Source organism: Leucopleurus acutus (assembly GCF_964270905.1).
Source record: "Leucopleurus acutus genome assembly, chromosome: 5".
NCBI classification, from domain to species: domain Eukaryota; kingdom Metazoa; phylum Chordata; class Mammalia; order Artiodactyla; family Delphinidae; genus Leucopleurus; species Leucopleurus acutus.
Window position 1 is genome coordinate 98,690,584 of NC_139147.1, and position 25,393 is coordinate 98,715,976.

Here is a 25,393-nt window from a genome sequence, read left to right on the forward strand (position 1 = left end):
TATACATTGCATACTATAGAGAACCTTAAGCAGTAAGGAGTCATTAAGTAAGATAGTAGGTATATAAGATTATAAGTGTTACAGAGCAGGTAAGCCTGACCCATGTGGTACAGTCTCCTTACATTGTACTTCCAAGCATAGAGAACATAGGGACAGTATGAGAGCTTGAGTTTAATTGAATTTCTAAGGGGTTTTAAAGGAAAGCTTTAGCATTATATTTGAGAAATTAAAACATCACAAATACTAATAAAAGGGAAAATGAAAAGATGTACCTCAATTAAATGCTAAATGACTGTTCAGTTAGGCATTATTTAATTCATGAACCACTAGATTAAGAACTTTATGGGCATAAGTGAACACATTCAAGGGAACAGATTTGTTTCCTGCCTTCCAACAAATGTTTTCATTTAAATTTTGTTCAGACCAGAATTTAACAAAAATTTAGGCATTCGAATAGGAAAAAAAATTGAGGATTGTCATAACCAAAGAGACATGTATCCTTTTTCCTGAACCTGTTGTGCAGAAATATCTTAGAAGCCAGTTGTTGCTATTTTTGTTGTTCCCATTTCCCATCAGCTAATTCAGAGGTAGCAAGCCTTTTAATTCTATTATCTTTTGGTTTTCCTATATAGATTATCCCCCTTTATGGCTTATCTTGAGAAAATCTTTGATCACATCTTGATTTCACTCTGCTACTGAGCCTACTTCTGGGCCACGGCTTTCTTTATTAAATTGCTCTATGTACATTAAGAGAATAAAAGGTAATTTTAACACAGGCTTGCATTTGATGATCACATTCTTTTAAGGATTCCTAAACTATGTAATTTGATTTGGATGATATATGTAACTTTTTTGGGTGGCCCAAGTAATTTATATATGCCTCCATTTTGGCAAGTGGGGGAGAAAAGGTTTTAAAAATATGCTATGTGGGGCTTCCCTGGTGGTGCAGTGGTTGAGAGTCCGCCTGCCGATGCAGGGGACACGGGTTCGTGCCCCTGTCCGGGAAGATCCCACATGCCGCGGAGCAGCTGGGCCCGTGAGCCATGGCCGCTGAGACTGTGCGTCCGGAGCCTGTGCTCCGCAACGGGAGAGGCCACAACAGTGAGAGGCCCGCGTACCGCAAAAAAAAAAAATGCTATGTAAGTGGCCTTTATGACATTGTTATATCAGTATTAGGCTATCCTTGTGTGTGCTGTGCAGGGACAGGACTAGGGTAGGCAGGGAGGGTCTAGGGTACAAAATTTAAGAAGGCGCTCACTCTCTGTCAGGCAGGTGAGACCTTAATTTTGTGCTCTAGGCATCTGGTTTGCCTCACCCTAGTTCCATTCCTGATGCCATGTCAGGTTCATAGAATCTTGGATAAAACATTAATAACTAATAATATGAATTGAATGTTTATTGTGTGTCAGACAGTGTAATGAGTACATGCATTTTGTACTCTTAATTCTGTGAGGTGAGTACCTCAATCGTTATTTCCAGTAATTTCTCATTGAGTTTAGAAAGAGATTAAATAACAAATGATATCACCCACCTGAGCAAAATTCAAACTTAGACCTTTGTTTCAAATCTAAGCACTTACCTACTGCTCTGTACTGTCCATCTGTAGAAAAACCTAATTACTTGTCCATTTTATGATTTCTGTATTAAGAAGCTACTCCCCCAAATTTGGAAGTTCTTACACTGACATGATGCAGGTAACTTTTAAAGTGAGTGAGTCAGAGGTCTCAGCAGCAGCAAATGGAAGATCCACAAACTTGTGCTGCTGAGTACCCTAGGGCGACCTTGAATCAGAGCCACATTCCCACTGGCTTCCATCTCCAAACACTCTGCGTGGAGTCTGGGGGTCTTGGCTCTCAGCTGCAGGACCAGTGGAGGACACAAAGAGCAGGGCAGGTGAGCCTAGAAGTAGATCAGTTTGGCAGACTAAGATGTCCTGTACAATAGGTTATAGTAACTCAATTGCATATTTGTTTAAAATATCTGTGACTAGTTTCTTAATGTGAATTTCTGGGGACTTTTATTTCTAAATTGTGAAATTTGGAGATTGGACTAGATAATATATAGTAATGTATACTAATGGTTGTTATCACTTTAAAATTTTAGGGTCTTTTTTTTTTTTTTGCAGTACGCAGGCCTTTCACTGTTGTGGCCTCTCCCATTGCAGAGCACTGGCTCCGGACGTGCAGGCCCAGCGGCCATGGCTCACGGGCCCAGCCGCTCCGCGGCATGTGGGATCTTCCCAGATCGGGGCACGAACCCGTGTCCCCTGCATTGGCAGGTGGACTCTCAACCACTGCGCCACCAAGGAAGCCCCAATTTTAGGGTCTTAACATTTAGGTTTCTTAAATGCATGAGCATGTGACAACAGTACAGATAAATTTACTGGTGAGAAATTGAGATCTGGAACTATCTGAATTATGGAAAAAATCTGGGTCCGGATATCTTTTGCCAGTCCTTATCCTTACTATTCGGACCACTCACCTTTGTTCTTAAGATGCTTTGTTCATAATGCTTGTGTTGTGATTGTCCCTAGAGCAGTGATACTCAAATTGTGGAGAGAGGTGTTTAAGGGCTCCTGTGAGAGGAAGGGCTGGTAAACCATAGTTATTACTTAATACATGTATTGAATAAATGCACAGTTGAGTGTGTTTTATCTCACATTTAGGATTTAATAAAAGAATTTATTTGAAAAACAAAACAGTTCTGCTGTTCTAAGGTTTACAATCACTTATCTTCCCCCATTTATTGGGTTTTCAAGAGTCCTTGACTCCCCTGGCTAGATGGTTGATTGTACAGAGGACCTGACCTCTAGAAAGAGATCTTGTCATACTAGATTAAAATGTACTTAATCATAATAGCTAATATTAAATAATTACTGTGTTCCATGTACTGTTCTAAACACTTTATCTGTAATAACTTGTTTAATCTTTACAACCTTAAGAGACAGATACTATTGTTATTCTCATTTCATAGATGAGAAAACTGTAGCACAGAGAAGTTAGATAACTTGCCCCAGGTCACAGAACTAGTAAGTAGTAGATCCAGGATTGATTCCAATCGAGTCTGGTTCTACAGTCACTATGCTTGTCACTTACCTCACTAATGACAGTGCTGTTAATGTTGACTAAGTATAGTAGGCCCTCCCTTTTTCTGGCTATAGGTTCCAAGACCCCTAGTGGATGCCAGAAACCTCAGATAGTACCATCCCCTCTATATACTGTTTTTTCCTATACATACATATGTGTGGTAAAGTGTAATTTATAAATTAGCAAGAGACCTTTTTTAAGATTTTTTTGATGTGGACCATTTTTAAAGTCTTTATTGAATTTGTTACAATATTGCTTCTGTTTCATGGTTTTGGTTTTTTGACTATGAGGCATGTGGGATCTTAACTCCTCGACCAGGGATCGAACCTGCACCCCCTGCATTGGAAGGTGAAGTCTTAACCACTGGGCCACCAGGGAAGTCCCAGCAAGAGATTAACAATAACTAGTAATAAAATAGAGCAATTATAACAACGCATTGTAATAAAGTTATATGAATATGATCTCTCTCAAAATATCTTATTGTACTGTACTTACCCTTGTGATGATGCAAGGTGATAAAATGCCTGAGTGATAAGATGAAACAAAGTGAATGATGTAGGCATTGTGATGTAGTGTTAGGCTACTATTGACCTTCTGATGATACGTCAGAAGGAGGATCATCAAGCATGATGATGTCAATGGTTGCATGTTGGGAGCAGACGATATCTATGGTTGGGGGTCTCAGGCTGGAGGGTGTGAGATTATATCATGCTACTCAGAATGGCGAGCAATTTAAAACTTATGAATTGTTTATTTCTGGAAATTTCCATTTAATATTTTTGGACCGCAGTTGACCTCAAGTAAGTGAATCTGGATTGGTGGGGGTGGGCACTGTATAATTCAAACAGCCCTATTACTGTTTTCCTTTAGGTAGCATTGTGAACTTTGAAGTCTTTCTTAGAACCTTAACCCTCACTTAACCCTCTGTAGAAAAATAAACAGTAAGTTTTAAATGACTGATTTATAAGTATATGTTTAGAACCAGATCTGCTTAATAGTTAAGGAACACTTGTCTGTGAAAGCTATATGGAGTTTAACAAAGAATAATAAAGTAAATGGAGTTAAATTGCTAAATTTTACATTTAGGCATTTTTCCTTCGTGGGTCATTGTGTGCTAATTTGCCAGTGTTACCTATTTTCAAAAACATCTTAATTTTCAGATGTTGTTTTAGTTAGAACCTCTATTATTTCTTAATAACTCAGGAAATGCTTGTTTGGTCAGTCATGTGTACAGAGATATTAGAGATTATATCTTTTTTATCTTGTTTTTTTTTTTAAAAAAAAAAAAACAGTTGGTGGTATCCGATTCCTGGAAATTGTGGTATAACAGAGGAGGTGCCTTTACAAATCTGACTGAGATCAGATCTTCCAGTGAAGTGATAATTCTTTGCAGAATGTATACTTTCTTTAAATAGTTACTTAAAAGTGCAAAAATACAGTGCTTAGTAACTTAGTAAATTAAAGTGATTTAATATAGAGGCTTTATGGTTTGATTTAGAAATTACTTCATCTTTCAGTCTAATTATATCACTTTCAAGTATACAGCTCAGTTTTGGTCCATCTTAAAAAACTAAAGCATAGATAGGTCAAGTGACTTGCTCAGAGACAAGATGGTTTATAATGACAGAATTTGAGCCCATGTTTTCAGATCGTTCTTACACTCCTTTCACATATCTCTGCACAAATTGTGCATTTATTATTTTGGAGAAGCCTAGAAAAAAATTGATACATGTAAACAGATAGAGTGGCAAAATGTAATATATTACACCTACCATTAAGAAGAGATTGTTCCTAGAGGTCCCTAAATGCAAAATTCTATCAATACTAAGCTGACAGCAGTGCATGTTCAGGGAGATTGAGTTACACGTTACCTTATTCAAGAAGAAAACTGTTAGAATGGAGGACCTCGAATTATAGAAAATATAATTTGCAGAGGAAGGAGAGAGATGTAGGTGTATCCTGAAGGTTCAAGCTCATTTTGGTCTAAGTAGGATCTCTTACTTACCCTGTTCCTCTGCCTGCCTTTTTCCTAGCTTCCTCCTCTAAACCTTTTGTCTCTTGTTTGGAAGTGGCTACAATATTTTGGCATAAGAAGGCCCTAAAAGGTAGGTTGTGATATCAGATGCCCACCTTTCCAGCTATGTGAATTGGCCAGATTGATCTATACCCACTTTGGAATAAATTCAGTTTCTGGGTGTGATTCGTGATGCCGGATGCTTAAGAGAAAGCAAGGGGTTGTCAGTTATTTGAAACCCTGAATCAACCAACTATTGAAGAGGATCTCCTTATTGGAATTCGTGAATTTTTTTAAGATCTGATGAGATCTTTTTCTTTTTTAAAAATTTCCGACGAGATTACTTTGGAACCTTTAGGAGATACCTGTAATAAAATTTTATTATCACTGAATTTTAGAGTACCATGGCCTTTAAGATGATATAATTTTTACCCCTTTCTGTTTCTGATGAGGAAACAAGGTCAGTGATTAAGTGAAACTTCTACAAAGTCAGGACCAAAAAACCCTGTCTCAGGTACTGAGTCAAACTTAATTTTACCTATGTCTCAAGACTGGCCTTAGCAACTCTTTTTTCTGACTCTAGCCACTGTTCTTTCCATACCAGTGATTTCCAGCCAGTTCTGTTCACAAGAATCATCTAGGCTGGCTGTTAAAATACAGCTTCCTTGACCCTTTCTTGGAGATTCTGATTGAGTAGTCTTGGGGATTTGTGTTCTTAATAGGCCCTGAAGTGATTGTGATGCCTTAGGTCATCCAACATTTGGAAACTGCACCACTCTTCCACTCTTTCTCATAGGAAAAGTTTTGCTTTCTGCTAAAAGTTGGGTGATTTTTTGGATATTTCTTATGTGTAAAGCAAGGTTAACCAATGTTGGAGATGCTTGCACTTTGAAAATTTTGTGAACTATTAAATTATACACCAGTTATGTCCCTAGGATCGCGTCCTGGTAGCCTTAATAAAATTGAGACATTAGAATTTATAATCTGTTTTATTTTCTTTGGTTTTATTTGGTTTTCATGTAAATTTCTGTTGGAATTCTGGTTTTATTTGCAGTTATCTGATGCTTATATTCTCTTAGCTTACTATAGTAGGAAGAGCTTGTGATAGCCAAAAGAAGTAAAAACTGGTAAATGTAACTGGGTCCAGACTTTGTTAATAAAATTATTTAGATTTCTGGGTCTGTTTTTGTTTTGCTAGCCTTGATATTTGAAAAGTATTAGCAAGACTGATTCAACTTATAAATTGCCCATCTCTTAACTCACTGATTTAATCGTTCAACAAACGTTTATAAAGTGTCTACTATGTACCTGCTATGCTGACTGTAATGGCTATTGGAAAAAAGAACTACACTTGTAAACTGTAACATGAACTCATGGGTTCTGTTTACTGCTAGAATAAACAGACTTCTTTTAGCTAAATATTATGGACAGTTTGGAGAGCCAACAAAAATAAATAAAACTTCCCCTCTTTAGGGAGAGAAATTAAAGGGATTGTAAGAATATAGGACCATGTAAGGGGGCTAAGTACTAGATTTCACTATAGAGAAAAACAAGACAGATAGACCTGCCTACAAATATTTTTTAAGTGTAGAATTTACTTTACTTAGGAAGCTTCTGTTTCTCCCCAAGAACTGCATACATCAATACCAAGAACTTCCCTTTGTTCACTCATTTTATTTGTGAGTAAATAGCTTTGGCTCTGTTGTGCCCAGATGGAGTAAAGTAAGGCTGTTTCAGGAAATGCTGATTCTGAGCCTTAAGATACACCCAAGTATAGTTCTTTAAATGAACAGACTCCTGTGGGTTGGTTGGGTAGTGCAGGACAGAAACTCCTAAGACTGAGTTTGGCATTGGAGTGGCTTGGAGTAATTGGCAGGTTGTCCATTAAACCATTTCAAATGAAGAAGCATGTAGAAGGAATGACAGCATATTTTAACTTGAAGTTGAATTAAAATTGGCAGAACAATTTAATATTTAAAAAGCCTTATTGGAATTGTTGATTTTTAATCTCATGTAAACACTAATGAAACTGTTTGGCCCCAGCTTGTGAACGTGTGTTCTGAAAAGGCCAGATGTAAATTGGTTCTTTGGAACATTTTCCCATAGGAACAATATTTAAAAAGGTGGTTAAGTGTGGAGTGGGCCAGCCACCTATGTAGCCCATAATGTTTCTATAATATTATCTTCTTGATGACAAATAGTAGCTGATAGTCCTGTAAAGTTAGTTTAAGAAGCAAGAAATAAATATATATATATTTATATGTATAAAAATAAATGTATATATACAGAGGGAGAGACAGTTGACTTAAATCATAAATATTTTAAGTGAAAATTTTCTGATGTGGTACAATACTGTGGTATTGTACTGATGTGGTATAAAAAAAAAAATGAAATAGCTCTTCAAGTTCTGTTGTTGGCCCTGTACTGCTATTTTTCACTTTCTTTTTTCATAGATACTGATGCTTTTTATTTACTACTTATACTGTACATCCAGTATCCATCATTTTCATTTTGACAGCACTTCAGCCCCTCTTCTTTATTCCAAGTTTATTATGAAAAGGTATTCACAGTTAATTTTTAAGTGGAAAAGCAGATTACCAAATGGCTTATTAAGAAATCAAATAGGAACAGCAGGGCCAGAATTGATATTTATCTGCTTGCTCTTGCTTATTATTCAGGTCCTGTTGATCTAGATGCACTAGATTTCTTAAGTTTTCCTTGCCTTCAACTTCTGTTCTTCCATTCTTTCCTTAATGCTGTGACCAAAGCAGTCTACTTAAGTACCAATTGTCTCATTAGGTAATGATTTTCTCTTGTCCTATAGAATAAAATTTAGGAATTGGCCTTTTCTTCCTTTTATTTATTATTTATTTGGTTCTGTGAAGTCAGGGAGCAGATTTAAGCTCAGAAACAGGAAAGACTTTCCATGTTTAGAACTACCAGAAATAAGGCTAAACTGTTTTTGTAAGTGTTGAGTTCCCCTTCACTGGTAGGGATAAATGGAAGAATAGTAAGCAGTTCTCAAACGGGACAGGTTATTGGAAGTTTTTAAAGCTATGAGTACTGGCCTTTGTAGCTTTCAAACTGCTTAGGTCTTCCACAGTCTGGCTCAGATAATGTTTTAATGATTAAGAGCACACCTTTTTCATCCCCCATTGTATCTTGCATGTAGTAAGTGCTAAACATCTATTTATTCAGTGAATGAATAACTTCTGGGCATTTTCCTGGGTAGATGAGGTTCTGGGTTTTCACTTCATACTTTATTATCTGATTTGGGAGTGTCAGATCTGTATTCAGAGCACAGGGATCAAGTCACAGGCCTCTGCATGTGTGATCTTTGGCAAGTTATTTATCATCTCAGAGTCTACATTTTCATCTGTAAAATTAGAATGACAGTTACTCTAAGGTAAGTTATTAGGACTAAATGCATGTGAAATATGTTTTATAATCTGAAAATGCTTTATAAATGGTAGAAATTATTCAAAATTAATGGCTTTTTGTTTAACATGTATATCATTTAATATACAGGTATGTTACTACTGTTACTCTTTCACCTTATAATTAGGCTCATATTTCAGCCTAGCAAAGGAATTAAATACAGTTGCTTTCTCTTAAAAAGCAACACATTTCTTCAACTCCTCAAAACAAAATTTCTCTCTTATATTGTTGAATTCTCAATATTTTATTTCCAAACTACCAGTGTCTGGGTTTTTCTTCTTAGTCTCTGTGTCAGATTTGGACAAAGATTCAAAAAATGCCACTGGCAAAATTAAATAATATTAAGTGAATTATTTAATTAATAAATTAGGTCAATTTTTTTCCCAAATAGATCACATTTGGTAGAATTTAAAATTTTGCCTTAAATCTTTGATGCTTGCTATATGTTTTGGTTATTTTTTAGGTGACAAAAATCAATGAACAATTAGCAAAAGAATTTTAATGAAAATGTTAAACACCTTAATTTTTTATTGTTAATTCTAGCGTAGTAAATCTCTGTTCTTTCGTCCCCTTTAACCAGGTCAGCATATGTATTGTGCCCTGTTCTTTTATCACAAAAAAGAGAAGAAAGGCTGCAGTGAATGAAGATTCCTCTGCATTTTAGCACTACTTTTTCTACTGTAGTTGGCTTTTGAATGAGGATGACAATGGAAGAGATGAAGAATGAAGCTGAGACCACTTCCATGGTTTCTATGCCCCTCTATGCAGTCATGTATCCTGTGTTTAATGAGGTAAGTGAGTAAACATTGCTTCATATGATCTCTGCAGTTCCTTAATGCTTGCTTCATTTATTCATTCGTTTGTTCCTTCATATAATAAGTACTTACATAAATGGACTCCATCTGTGTGTTAGGCATTGTGCCAGGCATGGACATAAAATATCGAGGGAAAAACCCTGACTTTTTGTTCCTCCTCTGGAGGTTTCACTATAGTGGGAGAGAGAGAGACATTGAACAAAAGAATACAAGTAATTATATAAATGAAAAATTGTGGTAAGTGCTAGGAAGTTTTTTTTTTTTAAGTGTGTTAAATAAAATAGCAGGTAGGACCTACTTTAGGGGCCAGGCCTCACTGGTAAAAGAGGCATACATGCTAACATCTGAAAGAGATAAATAAGGGTTAGAGTGTTGAAGAGTTGGGGATTAGCACATTTTAGGCAGCCAGAAGAGCAGGCACAAAAATATCCTAATGAGTTATAGTCAGTAGCAACAAACATAATTTTACTGATAAATGGAAGATACCATTCTTCGTATCTAGAGAATATATAGTTGCTTTTTTATTTGAGGAATTTTCCAGGACTTAATAATACCAATACATTTTAGGTTTTTCTTTTAAGTTTATATGCTAAGGTATGTAGAGAATTTTAGAACTGGAAGTTCCTTAGAGATAATTACTCCCCTCCTTTTAATGGTGAACTGATATCCTGATATGTGAAATTATTTTGCTTTAAAGTTTATTTCTTTACATAAAAAATTCTGGAAGTGAGTGGTCCAGGAGTAGTCGTATTATGAGTCAGTATCATCAGAAACTCAGGTTCCTATCTTCTGTTTCATCATCCTAGTGCTTGCCTTCCATTATCAAGGTCACTTCAGTATGTAGGATGGCCGCTGCTATTTTGTCTTAAGTTGTTGTCTAGAAGGGGTAAAAAGTGGAGCAGGGGGTGGGGAGTTATTTCCAGCTGATTCAACTTCCTTAAAGTAACCTTTTTGAAAGTCCTACATAAGACTTCCATTTGCATCTCATTGGCAAGAGTTTAGATTTGTGACCACACCTAGCTGGGTGGTTAGGAAATTGAGAAGTTTACTAAAGAGGAAGCAAGGAGGAGGCATCTTTTGAAAACCTGTCCCTATTATCCTGCTACCGTGGTAGCATTGGAGGCACTCTTTTAGGGCTGGTTATATCCATCTCTGGCAGCTGTAGCCAACGCTCCAGTAATTCTGCCATTTTGTTCTAACACTTTACCCAGTCATTGCAAGACTACAGTTATTGTTGGAAGCAAGTGCTTCAGTGCTGTTCAGTGAATGTAATGCCAACTGTTAATTTGTCAAGTACTCAGCAAGGGTCTGGAGATATGGAGAAGAAAAAGTCGGCATACTTCTTCCCAAGAGTTGTAGGGAACACAGATGTTTAAGCAAATACATTATTAACTATTTAATTATTCTTGTACCAGGTATGAGGTAAGGAGAGGGTCACTGAACGGTAGGTGAGTAACCTATCTTGACATTTAGTGTTTGAACTTCTCATGTTCTTCAAGAACCATCATGACAGTTCCACCCAGAGGTGCTCCCTCTTTTCATGTCTATATAGCTAACTCTGTAGGCTATTGGATCAAGTTGTTTGGGGGCATTTTCTATATTTATCTGGTATTTTGAGTCTTTATTTGAAGGGAGGGCAATTTACATTGCAGAACTTCAATTTGATCCTCTGGTTAATGAGGGAGGAATGAGAAAAGCTTTTTTCCTAACAATTTGAGTGACCTTTTCCTACATATGGTAAAATGATTTTATTTGAATCTTGACTTTGGAAAACTGTTATAAAAGATGTAGGATTCTGGTAAAATGAACTGTTGGGATTAATACTAGTATACCTCTTATAGTTGATTCATGTGTACAAAAAATTAATTTGAAAGAAAAAGAAATGGCTATGAAGGGACTAGTAAATCTCTTCCCCAAATCTGAGATCTGAAAACATACACGGGTTAATGGGCCCAGAATTAGAACATGTTGCCAAATGATTTATAGTTGCTTCAAGAACTCATTGTTAGAAGTGAAATTTGAAAATGAAATGTCTGGATGAGGCCGACTGAGAGATACTATGTTAAATTGTCAGGATCTAATTCTCACATTGAATTTACTGATCTAACGTCATGGTATCAAGCTTTTTTCTTTTTTAAATACTAGCATTGTTCTCTGACATTCTAGTGTATTAATGTACCATCTTAAATAAGATACCTAATCAGTTAAACAATATTTAACTATAGTTCAAACATGGATTTTTCTATAAATAGTCATGGAGAAGTTAGAGTTTAGTTTGGCTCTGTTTTTCTCTGCTTTGCAGATTTAAAGATAAAATGGATGTCAAATTAATTTTACAGATAATAGCACCACAGTAGGGGTAAAGTTTTACTCTGAAGCTAAATTGATTCACTCAGTTTTATCCACAGTGTACTGTGAGAGTTAAAAAGCTTGCATTCTCACCTTAACATTACATTCATAATAGTAACAATGGTAGCCCAGAAGTCATTTTGCAGAACAGATTTTTAGGTAGTAGGACATCCTTACACCTGGGGAAATTTTAGTACTGTTACTGCAGCTCATAGGGGAAAGTTCTTTATGGCATTCTGGGACCTAGATGCTTGCTAAACTTAATGAAGCTATGCCAGCACAGCTGAGGAGTAAGCTTCTCGTTTAATCAGCTGCTGCAGAGTTCAGAGTCCAAGTATATTGCATGTGTTGTAAATGTACTGTGAAATAGGTGTCCTGGTTGCATGATGGAATAATGAGTTTATAGAAACCTCATGCCAAGTCTTAGATCAGGTTTTTATGTACTGTATTATCTTTTGTTGATTCTTTGTATATGGAGGAGGAAAGATATATGGTTCAGTTCTTCATTCCAAGAAAAGACATATCATGTATCTTCTTTTCCTATGACTTTAAAGGAACGTTCTAAGGTGAAATATAATTATAAATATAATTTTTCCTATTGAAAAAATCAAACCTCAAATTTTGAGCATAGTAAATATACACTTCTCCACAATGAAGGCATGGGTTTCACCTGCAATCCCACCATCGAGAAGCCATCATAGTTAATATTTTGCATTGCATTTGATTTACTCCTCTGCCACTTACTATGCTATATAATCTTGTCTTAGTTTCCTAATCTGCAAAATGAGGATAAACAATTTTACTTAATACTCACAACTCTGGGAAATAAAATGAGTTGATGTTTTGTAATGCCTAGAATAATACCAGGCATGTACTATTAGTAGTGAGTATTAGCTATTGAGTCTTCCACATAATTTTCTGAAAAAATTGCGATCATACCCTAGAGTTTTGCATATTTGTAGGCAGTGTTTTAGTGGAATATTTTTATACTAGTTAGATGGCTCTGGTTACCTTTTTGCCAGACAACTTGGCAACGCCAGGAACTTTTAGCACCAGTTACTGGACTTAATATCAATCTGTACAAAACAGATGATTGCATTTTGCCTTCTCTGTGGACTCGTAAAATTTAACGGGTGGCCTCTTGATTCCATCTACTTCTGTTTTTCTTCTGGCTTTTCTTTTTTTTCCTTTTTTTGACCTAACTCACCTCATTATCCTTTGAATCACAAGAGGTGTTATGTGGAGTTTTTATTCTTTTTATTCTTGGCTCAGTTTAACTCTTTTTAAAGAATATGATCAATAATCTTCGTGGGGGTGGGGGGGAGGGTGGGAAGAAGGGTAAGGGAGATCAGCATGTGGAAAATATACCTAATTTTGAGGAAGCAAGATTTATAGACAATTTGGAACCAACTAATTAATTATTTTGACCTAAAAAACAAAACAAAACAAAAAAACTTCTGAAAGATTTTATGCAAGACTGTTTAAAACTTGAGCAACCAAAGGGTTAAGTGGATATATTTTTTATAATTACGGTTTAAGAAACCAGCTTGACACTAGAAAATAAAGTATAGGAATGAACTGATATTTCTGGAGGGAGCAATATAATAAATGAGCTCTTTGTGGAATCAGAATTAGTTACAAGCTTTTAAAATATTTTTATAAATGACCCAGAAAGTTAAATTTGACAAGTTTGCAATAATACTTAAGTGCTCTCAAAATCTATGAAGAGTCAGTTGCAGGAGGAGTTCACACAACTGAGAGTAGGCAGAACGTGAGGTTGGGGTGAGACCTTAATGTTGGGCTCACCCAGCCTGTCATTTCCCTCCAGTTGCACTTCCCTCTCTTTAGGTGAGGGGAAATGTTATGCGCCCTTTTCTCTCACCCTGATTCTCTCTCTTTTTTTTTTTTTTTAACTCTTTTTACTTGTGACGTAGAAGTTCTACATGGCAGAGACCCAGGAGTGCCTCTCCATGTCCCAGTATCCATTATCATATGCCTCCTCCTTCTTTGGACTTAAAACATGGTGTATGCACTATCAGGTACCACTGAAAAATGATTGCATTGGCTCTTTAAACATACCCTAGTCAAAGACCATTATCCCAAAAGTTGGAAAAATACTGGACCCATTAGTAAAAGTATTGGAAACAAAGTGGATATTATTTGTCTGTTCCAAACTGACATAATATCATTATGCCCCCTTGTGTTACCCTGAAGAAACACTAAGGAAGATGATTTTAAGGGACCACATTCTTCAAGGACCAGTTCAGATCTCATCTTCGTACTTTCCTTTGTACTTTAGCTGACAGTGATCCCATCAGTTTCCATGTAGCTACCTACTTAAATTAATCTTCTGGGGTTCCAGGACTATAGTCTATTTCTTTGTATCTCTCACACTGACTTATCTCACATGGTAGAAACTCAGGACTTTGTTCGTTCTTAAGTAGCTGAAGAGATTCAGTAATAGGTTAGACTCCAGTCCAGAAAGGGTGAGTACGGGGAGGCAGGATAGCATGAGTGGCTTGTGTATGGGTTTTGGAACCAGACAGATCTGGTGTGAATCCTGTCTCTGTACTTATTAGCTGTTTTATGTTGGGTAAATTTATGCAAACTGAGTTTCCTCCTGTGTAAAATGGAGATGCTGATAGCTAGTTACAGATTTATTATGAGGATTAGAGATACTCTCTATAAAAATACTCTATATAATAGTCCATAATATGTGCTTAGTAAATGGTAGCTTTTATTAGTCTATTACCAGAACTGATACTGTCATGAAAGGTACAGGTAAGATGAACATGATTTTATTATGGAATCATCTATCACATGTAAGAGGCCTAAAATAGAAGCACTTTTTAATAGGGCATGTATAAACATATCTTGCTACCTGAGTATTACAGGCTGAAATTATAAATAGATTCAAGAACAATTTAGATAAATTTATGGATGAAAGATTAAGTTTCATTCAGAATTTTTTTTAATGTATGTATGTGCCTCTGTGCCTGGTACTTCCTGGGCAGTGTTGATATCATATGAGTAAAAAAGCCCGGTGGGTTTATTGCAAGATGTTGTGGGTAAATAATGTATCCCCAAATGACTCCTAGCAGAGTTCTGGTCAGGTGCTTCACAGCTCACAGATCTGATTCCGTACGTTAAGTCTGACCTTTCTGTCTTTCCTAAGGTGTGTGTATATATATATATATGTATGTAAACTTAATCTAGCAATCTAGAGATGTAGATGTCTGTCTTGACCAATTTTATAGTTCTTCACCGACTTTTGGGGCTTCTTTTACTTCCCTTGACCATTTCACATACCAGTCAGGGCAGTACAGAATGAGTTAATAATGCCAGTACTTGAAGGCACACATCTTACTCAGACCTTTGACTTGTCAGAAGAGGTCAGAGGGTGGTGTAACCCGAACAAGGAAATGGGTTCCTATCTGGGAGGAAACACTCATCCTGCTGTCGGCCCCTGCCTCCCTTGCACAACATGAACTTGAGATCAGAAGAGCTGTATTGTTATTTTACTATTCATTGGGATTTATTGTGATTAAATGAATTTGGTTCGAAGAAGAAAATTTTAATTTTGGGAAATATACCTTCATTAATTAATATACCTACCTTATGTAGTTGCTTATTTGCTGTTTTTGCCTACCTGGGTCCTCTTGTGTCTTTCCTTTGACCCACAAGGGCAATGTTAGATTTTACAAGGTTTGTAGAAGCCAAGTTAAATACTAAATTAAATGGCCCATTGTTTATTTTTGGAGATAAATTATTTGGCAGATTTTGTTGTTTTTGCCTTTTGCTTAAGGTGATAACTCGTAAGGAGATAAGGTTCTTGGCATTTCTGTCTTGTTTAGAAAATAAATTGATTTAAACTGTTGGAGATTCATTAGGGGTGTGTGTGTGTATGTCATTTATAAAGGGAAACATTTTCATTGCCTTAAGGAATTGAAAGGAATATTTATTGTATGATGTGATATATAATCATAAGATTTTTGTAGAAATATTCTACTTGCATAAAAATCTACGAAGGTTACATTGTTTTTGAACATTTAGTATTGTCCCAAATAAAAAATATTTATGTTGAGTTTGATTGAGTTAACTGGCCTAATTCTTAGGGACTAAGGAAATCTGATTTTAACTGAAGCTAGTTATTTTAAGCCTGGCAGTTAACTCTTCAAAAAATGGAGTTTTTTAATGAAATTGCATGCCTTCAGCTCACTGAAAAGCAACTTATATAGTGTCTAATAAGGACATTTATCTTTCAGAATTGTAAACCTTACACATTTGACATAAGAATTAAAAGCATTTGAACTTTTGACTCATGATTTTAGGTAACCATTTTTTAATCCTGGTTAAAAAAAAAATAGAGGACAGATAAAAGCATCTCTGAAATCCAGATGATCCACAGTCTTCAATTTAACTGTCAAACCTTTTATCAGTGCTATTTGCTAATTAATAAAAAAGATTAATCTCAGTTTAATGCCTGACTGAGGGGATTGAAAAGCAATTTTAAAAGAGTACGGTAGTAAATACAAAGAATCTTAAGTAATAGATATTTTCTTTGTTTTGGTCATTTTATAGTCAGTACACACATAATTTGCCATGTATTTGCAACAGAGCACTGAGAGTTAATCTTGAACCCTCCCTGTTTTCAGAAATTTAAGTGAATATGTTTATTCTTTCTGTAGGGACTTAATGTTATTTTGTATTCTGTGCTTATCTTAAAATAAATCTATCTTTAAGGTACAGTATTTTTTTTAAAGGAATAAGAGACTGATATACATGCCTTAATTTTTCATGATTTTAATGAAAATTTTAGATTGCCTGTCTGTTTGAAGAATTATGGTGATTTAGAATCATTAGCAAGTATTTTTGTTAATCGATGAACATATCAATGTGATTACTACAGAATGAAATATCAGAAATATGCTTTTTCCAAGAAAATCGATGTTAATAATGATTTAAAATTTTCATTGCAGCTAGAACGAGTAAATCTGTCTGCAGCTCAGACACTGAGAGCGGCTTTCATTAAGGTGAGATGCAGATAATTTATTATGATTAAAAAGTATGTTATATATAAATCTAAATACCATGTGATAATTGCCAGTTTATTTCTTTATTTTTTTAGTGAAAACCTGTTTTGTTTGGTTTTTTAGTGAAAATCTTTTCAGTCATCTTGTGCTTGTTTTAGTGTACTCTTTAAAGCTTAAAACACTTGTAAAGAGTGAGCTGGAACAGGCGCTGTTTCCTTAGCATTCAGCTTTTGTCACTTCGTGCTTTTGAAACTGACTTCTTCAGAGTGTTCTCTGTTTAGCTTTAGAGTATATTTTTAAATTCTGTTCTATTTGACTTATTAAAACTTTTATAAAGTTATAACTCAAAGATTTTCTTCATATTGTTTACCTATAGAACGTAAGTATAAAACAGCATTTTTGAGTGGGGAAATAAGACCTCTGTGTATGTCAGATTAAGGATATTTTGAGAATATACAGCTGAGTCACTCGAATGAATTTTTTCATTGTCTCTAGACCTGAGATGTTCAATTGATAATCACTAGCTATGTGTTGCTGTTGAGCACTTAAAATACAGCGAGTTCAAATTGAGTTGTACTCCAGGTATAAAATACACACCAGATTTTGAAGGTGAATACCAAAAAAAAGAATGTATACAACTCAGTAATAAGTGTATTATGTTGATTACATGTTGAAATGGTAATATTTTGGATGTACTCTTAAAATAACTTCACATGTTTTTTCTTTTTACTTTTTAATGTGGCTACTAGAAAATTTAAAATTACATAGGCTCCTCGTTTCTTGCATTATATTTATTGGACGACCCTACTCTACATATTGGGTACAGTCTTTCATATAAAAATTAATCCATCCCATCCTAAATACATATCAAGACACCCAAAGTCTTAATTTTTATTTACTTTTTGTGTGCTTGCTCCCATCAATAGCTAAAACAAGTTATATTTCAAGGAAGGTATTTTAATGTTTAAATCTAGAAGAAGTTTACAGTTGAGTGTCATTGGAGTTGAAACTATAAATCCATCCAGCTTGATTTCTTTTTATGGCAAAGATTAGTTTATTGATACCACTCTTAACTGATAGCACAAATAATGTCATTAGACATCTGCGTATTTCACTAGAAGAAATTACATTGTGTGTGTTGGATTAGAGCTATTTTGATTTGTTTAATACTCTAAAATGAGTGCCTGTGTACACATACATACTAATTTCATTAGAATATATCCTGCCAAATCATTGGGTTAATGAAGAGAATCAGTGAAGCAGCACCATCCTTAGTGGGTTTTTTTCTTCTTTCCATTAAGTATCAGTGTGGTTTGGAAGGGTATATTTGGTCATTAGGGAGGCAGGATGGGGACTACTTTAAGCATCTTTGTGGCCAAAGAAAAGAAGGAAAAGTGATCTGTTGCACACTGTAGTATCGATAAGGCAAAAGTCAGTTTTTTAGCTTTTCTGATATCAGGAACAGAGAGAAATTTCTCCTGTGTGTCCTCATAAAGAAGACCCTCTCTGAAGTAGTATATGGTATATACTCAATGACATCCATAGAAGAGATAAAATAATGAATTTCATTAAGCTCTTTCTTAAAATATCTTTATATATAAGCTGATGTTTTAACTCTAAAGTACAGTTAAAAAGCAAACTGTGTTTAAAGTATGTGATTATTATAGATCTGGCTTAATACATGGGTAATTTTATCCACGGCACTGATTCTTAATTGGGGATAGTGGAAGTTATTTGGAGGAAAATAATATTAGTTTTGCATTGATTTATTCTTAATTACTATATTTAATTTGTTAGAATTTCAAATGACTTTAAAGGAGGACATGCATTAAAAAGTTTAAGATTTTTGTAATTTTTACACTATAACTTACTTGAAAAAGATTAAAAAAACCTTGTTTCATGTTTCTTGCCCAGCCATATATCCATATTTATATCCATATATATATATTCCTGTTTCCAGTTCTTGGTCCACAACAACAGTAATATTTATCAAGCTTTAATATCTAGTTTTGTTATCTGGAGAAAAAGGGTTAAAATAATTTTTCCAAAGATAAAACAATACTAGTTAATATTGTCTTTTATGATATCTATCCTGCTGTTGATTCCTCTTCCCTCTGGGAAGTTCTGATAGTGTTGAGAATCATTGCTCCACAAGAGTGGATGTTAACTGCCTTTGGGATAGTTTTCTCTCACTCTTGGATTTTTCAGAAAAGTTGGACAGCAGAGTTTAAGGTTGTATTCTGAGGGATATCTTGAAGGTATAGTTAGAGTCTCTGATTTAAGGGTAGATATATTTGTTTTGTCAACTAGAGTCACTGATTAAATTTAAGGCTTTTAAGATTAAAAAAAAATAGCTAAGATGCTAGACTACTGTTCCCAAAGTATGTGCCGAGGCACTCCAGGACCATGCAGCAAACTCAGAGTGGCATCGTGGGATATTTTAAAAATTTGAAGGAATACAGTGATACTCAACATTAGGTTGACACTGTGTGAATGAGTCTCTTGAAATAGTTTGCAGCTTCAGCATATTTGATTGGGCTACGTTCCTTTCAATGATGTCATATCTTTGTGAAACTGGACTTTTGGCCACTGCTATTGATAGAATGCAAGTATCACAAGAAAATCAATGTACAACAGGAAATGAGGGTGGAAGGGTCTAATTCCAACATCTGAGAAATTGTGCAGTGCCCAACAGGTGCACACGTCTCGTTAGGGATTGTGGTTATTTAAGAATAAAATAAAATATTTTTCTTTCAATTCATGTAATTTTAAAGGTTACTAAGTTGTTAGGATGTAAGTATTCATTAAGTTGTTTGTACTTTACTTAATACGCAGCACTGTTAGGTATTTCTTTTGGTACTAAGAGCACTGTGAACAAGAAAGTTAGGGACCTCTGTAAGAACTCTGTAATGCTTCAGCTTTGGCATTTGGGGACTGCAAAAGAACTTGGTATTGAAAACTTTGTTCTCAGGCTTTCAGCATTTAATTCTTTCAGTAGCTTATTATAACTTAATCAGAGAGGCATTATTTTTCTTTTGGCATTCTCTGGAAGCACATAGAGAATGCTCCCCTGCTTTCCAAGATAATTCATTATGTAGGTAGATTTAATGCTACTTAGAGAAGATAAACCACTGTTATCAAATAGTGGCTTATTTAATTAGTATACTATATGTTATTTTGTGGCAGTTTACCAGATTAATGATGTTGATACCGTCTTAAGCCACATTTGTACAGCTTTGCTTTTAATGGCAAATCTTATTTATTAAAGTAGATTCTTCCTTAAATATATTCATGAGAGGAAAAATCAAAACAGGTTATAAAAGAAACGGAATTCAGTAGGACATATTTTATTATTATTAATCAACTATCAAAATGATTTTCCTGTATAGCATTTGACAGCAGTTAAAATGGTCCCGGGATTGAGATAAATGTGTATATTTTTTCTCCTTTCATTCCATAACCTTTCGGTTTTTGGTACTTGAAATTAATGAGAAGCAAAAGTTGTTATAATGTGAAGAGCAATAGGAACCAAATAAAGCTGAATCTGCAGTGATACCAGATTGAGGAGGCAGAGGTTAAACATAATTGGCACATCAGGAAGCAAATAGATTGCTATCTGATAGATCATAAGTTGTGTTTCTGTTTGCTATTTAATATCAGGGCAAAAAAGATAGGAAATCAGCAGCATAATGATTAAAATTGGCAGGCATCCTAAAAGAAACAGAATGTGATTATAAAATTTTTTAAAATAAAATGGGACAGAATTACAAGGGAAAACCAAAATCTCGAAAATTAACTTTGGTAAACTCAGAACTCTTTACGCTCAATCTTGAAATGACTAGAAGATATTAGTACCGTAGAGAGTGTAAGTAACATCGAATCAATGCAAACTCATTAGTGAAACAAGCTCAGGAGGTAGTAAAAGGATTAATGATGTTCTGAAAGCTAGTGAAGGAAATACTCCTGCTGCAAAAATAGGAAATGAAAATTATTGTGTGGGAATGTAGTTAAGGGATCACATAGCTTCAATAAAACCTCCAAAAGGGGCTTCCCTGGTGGCACAGTGGTTGAGAGTCCGCCTGCCGATGCAGGGAACGCGGGTTCGTGCCCCGGTCCGGGAAGATCCCACATGCCGCAGAGCGGCTGGGCCCGTGAGCCATGGCCGCTGAGCCTGCATGTCCGGAGCCTGTACTTCGCAACGGGAGAGGTCACAACAGTGAGAGACCCGCGTACTGCAAACAAAACAAAACCTCCAAAAGACGGGTTATTTTTTTGTTTTGGTTTGTTTTTCCTGACATTCTGTTAATTTAAATGTAAAGAATCTGCAAAAAAATATTGTGAGATGAGTTACTGCTTGATCCTCAAGTCGAAATAGCTAAAAAAGCTAAAAATCTTCAGTGTCTTTAATCTATTGAAAAAAGTAATTGAAGAACTACCAGTATATATATAATCTTTATTTCTACGTTTGTTATTAGTTTAATTGCAAGAGAGTGTAAATGAGAAGTAGGAAATGTTAAATACTTTATGTTGAAATGGAAAATGGGACTGTGTCTGTAATAAGAAGTTACGGGTGCACAAGCTGTACCCAAACATAAGTGAGTGCCATCACGACACCTGCTTTGCAAAGATTTCTGCTCTTATTTATAAGTTGATCAGTTTAAGGAGGTCCCAACAGGTTCTAAACAATTAGGTTTTGGCTTTGAAATGCTGATTTCGTTTCTATATTTCAAAACTAGCTTCCTCTTTCTTATAGGCTGAAAAAGAAAATCCAGGACTCACACAAGACATCATTATGAAAATTTTAGAGAAAAAAAGTGTAGAAGTCAACTTCACAGAGTCTCTTCTTCGAATGGCAGCTGATGATGTAGAAGGTAATCAGAAAGAGTCTTGTTTAGTTCCTTACAGTTGTTGAAAAGCTTTTCCTCCAGATCTTTCTTATTTGATAAAAGGGACTTCCTCCCCTTCTCCCTTCCCTCTTATTGTTATTGCTATTGTTTTGAAAGTGGGAAAAAATAAACCCATATAAAATAGAAATGTAGTTCTTATTTTTATTTTATATTTGTCAGATTTAATTACTTGAAATAAAGCATTTGTTTATGCTGCATGCTTTAATTTTTTCCCCTACTGATTAATATGTTTGATGAGTTCTAGTTTCACCAAGAGACAAGCTGTTTGGAATGGTTATTTTGTGTTGACTTTATGCAAATACCAGTTTGAAAATAATGAGTTTCTTCTTTTTAAACTTTAGTATTGCGTATTTTTTTTTCAAACACAGATTCGAGAGAACAATGTAATAATCATCCTTTTGGCCTCTTTTCACATTTTTGCTTTTTTAAAAAATTAGAAATGGGTTTCAGTTAAATTTAGTTTAACTGAATTAAATTCAGTTCCCACTAATTTAGAAAAACATAGAGGTATAATTTCCCATGTTTATTAAGGGAGAACAAAAGTAGATGTAGATGTTTTTAACTGATTCCATAAATTATGAGAAAGTCCTCATCATTATTCTAGATTTGAGCATCTGTAACCTGTTAGGCTGAGTTATATTGAAGAGTTGGTAGAGTTGTAATGTTTCCAAGTCTATAATGAATCTGGTAGTACATTCAGTATAGAGGTTTTTATTAAACTCATATTCCCCATTGCCATTGTATTTGTTACAAATATTACTTACTTTAAGGTTTCCTTGTGAAATTTAGCTTGAAAGGCCTGAAAAACTTGATTAGGCCTCCCTTTTAATTTTTATTTATTTATTTATTTATTAATCTTTTTAATTTTTAAGGTTTCATGGGTTTCCATTTACCCCAAATTGAAAATGTTCAGTCTTTCATTTTCTGATATTTTATTTGGAGGGAGCCCTAATATAATTACAGAACTAAGTTGAACGGTAATGACTTCTGGTTTGCAACCTTGTCTTCCCTAATTATCTGGCCTTTATCTCCCCCCTCCCCCCCCACCTCCTTGACCAACACATTGGAAATTCTTAGACTTGAATTTGGCAGCAAGTTGCATGATTTTTTTTTATTATGTATTTTATCAGAGTATATGATTGAACGACCGGAGCCAGAATTCCAGGACCTAAACGAAAAGGCACGAGCACTTAAACAAATTCTCAGTAAGATCCCAGATGAGATCAATGACAGAGTGAGGTTTCTGCAGACAATCAAGTAAGCAATTTTTTGTTTGGTTCTTATTTTTTTTAAGTACTTCAAAGGAACCACTCATTCTTTATGTTTTACTTCGGTATGATATTAAATTGAAATTAAAAAATTGAAAATTTTAATTGCTGCATTTTTATTATTAACTTCTAAACTGTGCCTTTGGCTTCTGAGTACAGTAACATTTTTTTAGAATGTTTAAAAACAGTGAAATGTGCATAAAACTGGAATGCAGTTTGAACTTCGTGAGAAATGGAAAAATGTAAATGTCAGATTAAAGTGAAGAGAGGAGTTGGATAAATTATAGAGATTGATAACAGAGGATACCAATATTGGTTTTTTTTTTTCTTTCTTTTTTTTTTTTGTGGTACGCGGGCCTCTCACTGTTGTGGCCTCTCCCGTTGCGGAGCACAGGCTCCGGACGCGCAGGCTCAGCGGCCATGGCTCACGAGCCCAGCCGCTCCGCGGCATGTGGGATCTTCCCGGACCGGGGCACGAACCCGTGTCCCCTGCATCGGCAGGCAGACTCTCATCCACTTCGCCACCAGGGAAGCCCCCAATATTGGTTTTTATTTCAGAAATGGTACAAGTCATTAGCATAATAATGTATGTACCCTTAGTGATAAATAGCACTTTCTAATGTTGACCAAATGGTGAACCTCCAAAAATCCTTGCCTTTGGGATGTAGGTTAAAAAAGGCTGAGAACTGTGTGAGGCCAGGAGGCTGGTTGATGGGCAGCAGCAAAAAGGGTCATTCTCAAGCAGGGGCACGAGTGCCTCAACCCAGGGGCACTCTCCTCGGGGGTGAGAGGGCGGAGGAATGAGGGGGAAGCTCCAAGCATAATTTCTAGGTAAGTATTTTCAAACTAAAGAGTCAGATAATTTTCTTCAGCCTCAATGGGTAGAAGACAGAGAAAGCCGGGAATAACTGTAGTGGCACTATCAATGCAACCTTTTGGTGAAACCACAGGTAGAAATTGCTAGAAAGGAAGAACTTAGCACAGATCTTTTTCTGGAAGAAGCTGCATCATACATTGTATCTTTAAAAAGCTGAAAGAGGCTGCCTTGGAATAAATATTAGCATACTTCTCAGGGGAAGAGTATTCCGTGTAATTCACATTGCAAAATTCTATTTTAGCTATTTGGCCACCTATTTTGAGTGGGTTAGAGGGAGGAGTATGACCCATTTTAGAAAATAACGGTGATAGGTGCCAACCCAGCTATCAAGGAGTGACCCTCTTCTTTTTGGTCCTCTAATTGAAGATCAGAAAGTACAAAAGACTTCATTGACTAGCCAAAATCCATGTCACAGGGGATAAACCCTAAGGTAAATATTTTACCTTTATTGGAAAGCCCCAACTTTCTTTAACAGTTTTTAATACAGCTTTTTATTTTCAGTTTGGTATAAAGTGAACACGTTTGGCCCATAAAAGGATAAATTATCAGTGATCTCAAACACAGCTGTTTAAACACTTAGTTCTAAAATTTTCAAATAATTTAAGGTTTAATTTATTTTGGTGATCATATGCTACATTTCTGTAACTTGGTTTGAACCTAAGCAGACTGACTCCAGGGACTTCTCTGCTGCTTCCCAATTATAGATTCATAACGTTGATCTAATCTGGTGATTGAAGAAAAGAATGTTTCTGCTGTTTGGAAGAGGTGTGGTAAAGGACATCCTATCTAGGGTGTCAGTAGGAAAGAGGCAGAATGGTGTTGTTGTAGTTGAAGCTCGGATAGAGATGGTAGGTCCGGAGCCTACCCTTTCCATCTTAGGAAGTCCTGGAGACATCTCTGCTAAACCCAGTGTGGCTCTAAAGAGATACCGTTTGAAAACCAATTTATTAATAGCCACATTTTGATCAAAAGGGAGTTGAGGTCAAGAGCCTAAGAGTCTTGTCCTTAGTCATTGACAAGGGCTGAATTGGGGTCTTGTCTCTCATTTATGGGGCAGTAGTAATATTTCATTTCTGTTTTCTGAAGTGTACTCAGCCAACTGAATTAAGATTATTGGCAATTAAAATTTATTTCATATCCATTTTAGGAGGGATAATTTGCCATGGAAAGTTTGTTGATAATGTGTATTGTTTCTGAGACTGAAATTCAACCATGTGTGTATTAGCATGGATGGCTAAGGTATAATTATTTGTATCACTGATATATATTGATAACTTTTGATATATATTGTTACCAGTGTTAATTGTTTGACAAATTAGTGGATAAAATTGCACAAAAATATAAAATGGTTTATCCTTCAAGCACAACATATTGTACAGTTATTATTTTTCTTTAAAATATTTTACTTTCTCATATTAAAGGTGGATATCCTCTTCTTTCAAAATATTTTAACAATATTTTTCAATAAGCATGGATCAAATACCTACTATACCAAGTACTGTACAATATGTTATAGGAGGAAAGATTCCTGTCAGCTAACAAATATCCATATATTTTTGTATATATCAGCAGACTTAGGTTTGACTCCCCATTCCAGCGTTTTGCT

At 35.4% G+C, this 25,393-nt stretch overlaps 1 protein-coding gene across 1 annotated transcript in view; it reads left to right on the plus strand.

Annotated features, from left to right (window-relative positions):
- PDCD10 (programmed cell death 10) overlaps positions 1 to 25,393 on the plus strand; it is a 39,916-nt gene that overhangs the window by 6,907 nt on the left and 7,616 nt on the right. Inside the window, exons 2-5 of the mRNA XM_082839897.1 lie at positions 9,119 to 9,329; positions 16,682 to 16,735; positions 21,489 to 21,606; positions 22,773 to 22,899. Of these exons, the coding sequence (XP_082696023.1) occupies positions 9,234 to 9,329; positions 16,682 to 16,735; positions 21,489 to 21,606; positions 22,773 to 22,899 (395 nt within the window). The 5' untranslated portion in view covers positions 9,119 to 9,233. The remainder of the gene's footprint in view (positions 1 to 9,118; positions 9,330 to 16,681; positions 16,736 to 21,488; positions 21,607 to 22,772; positions 22,900 to 25,393) is intronic.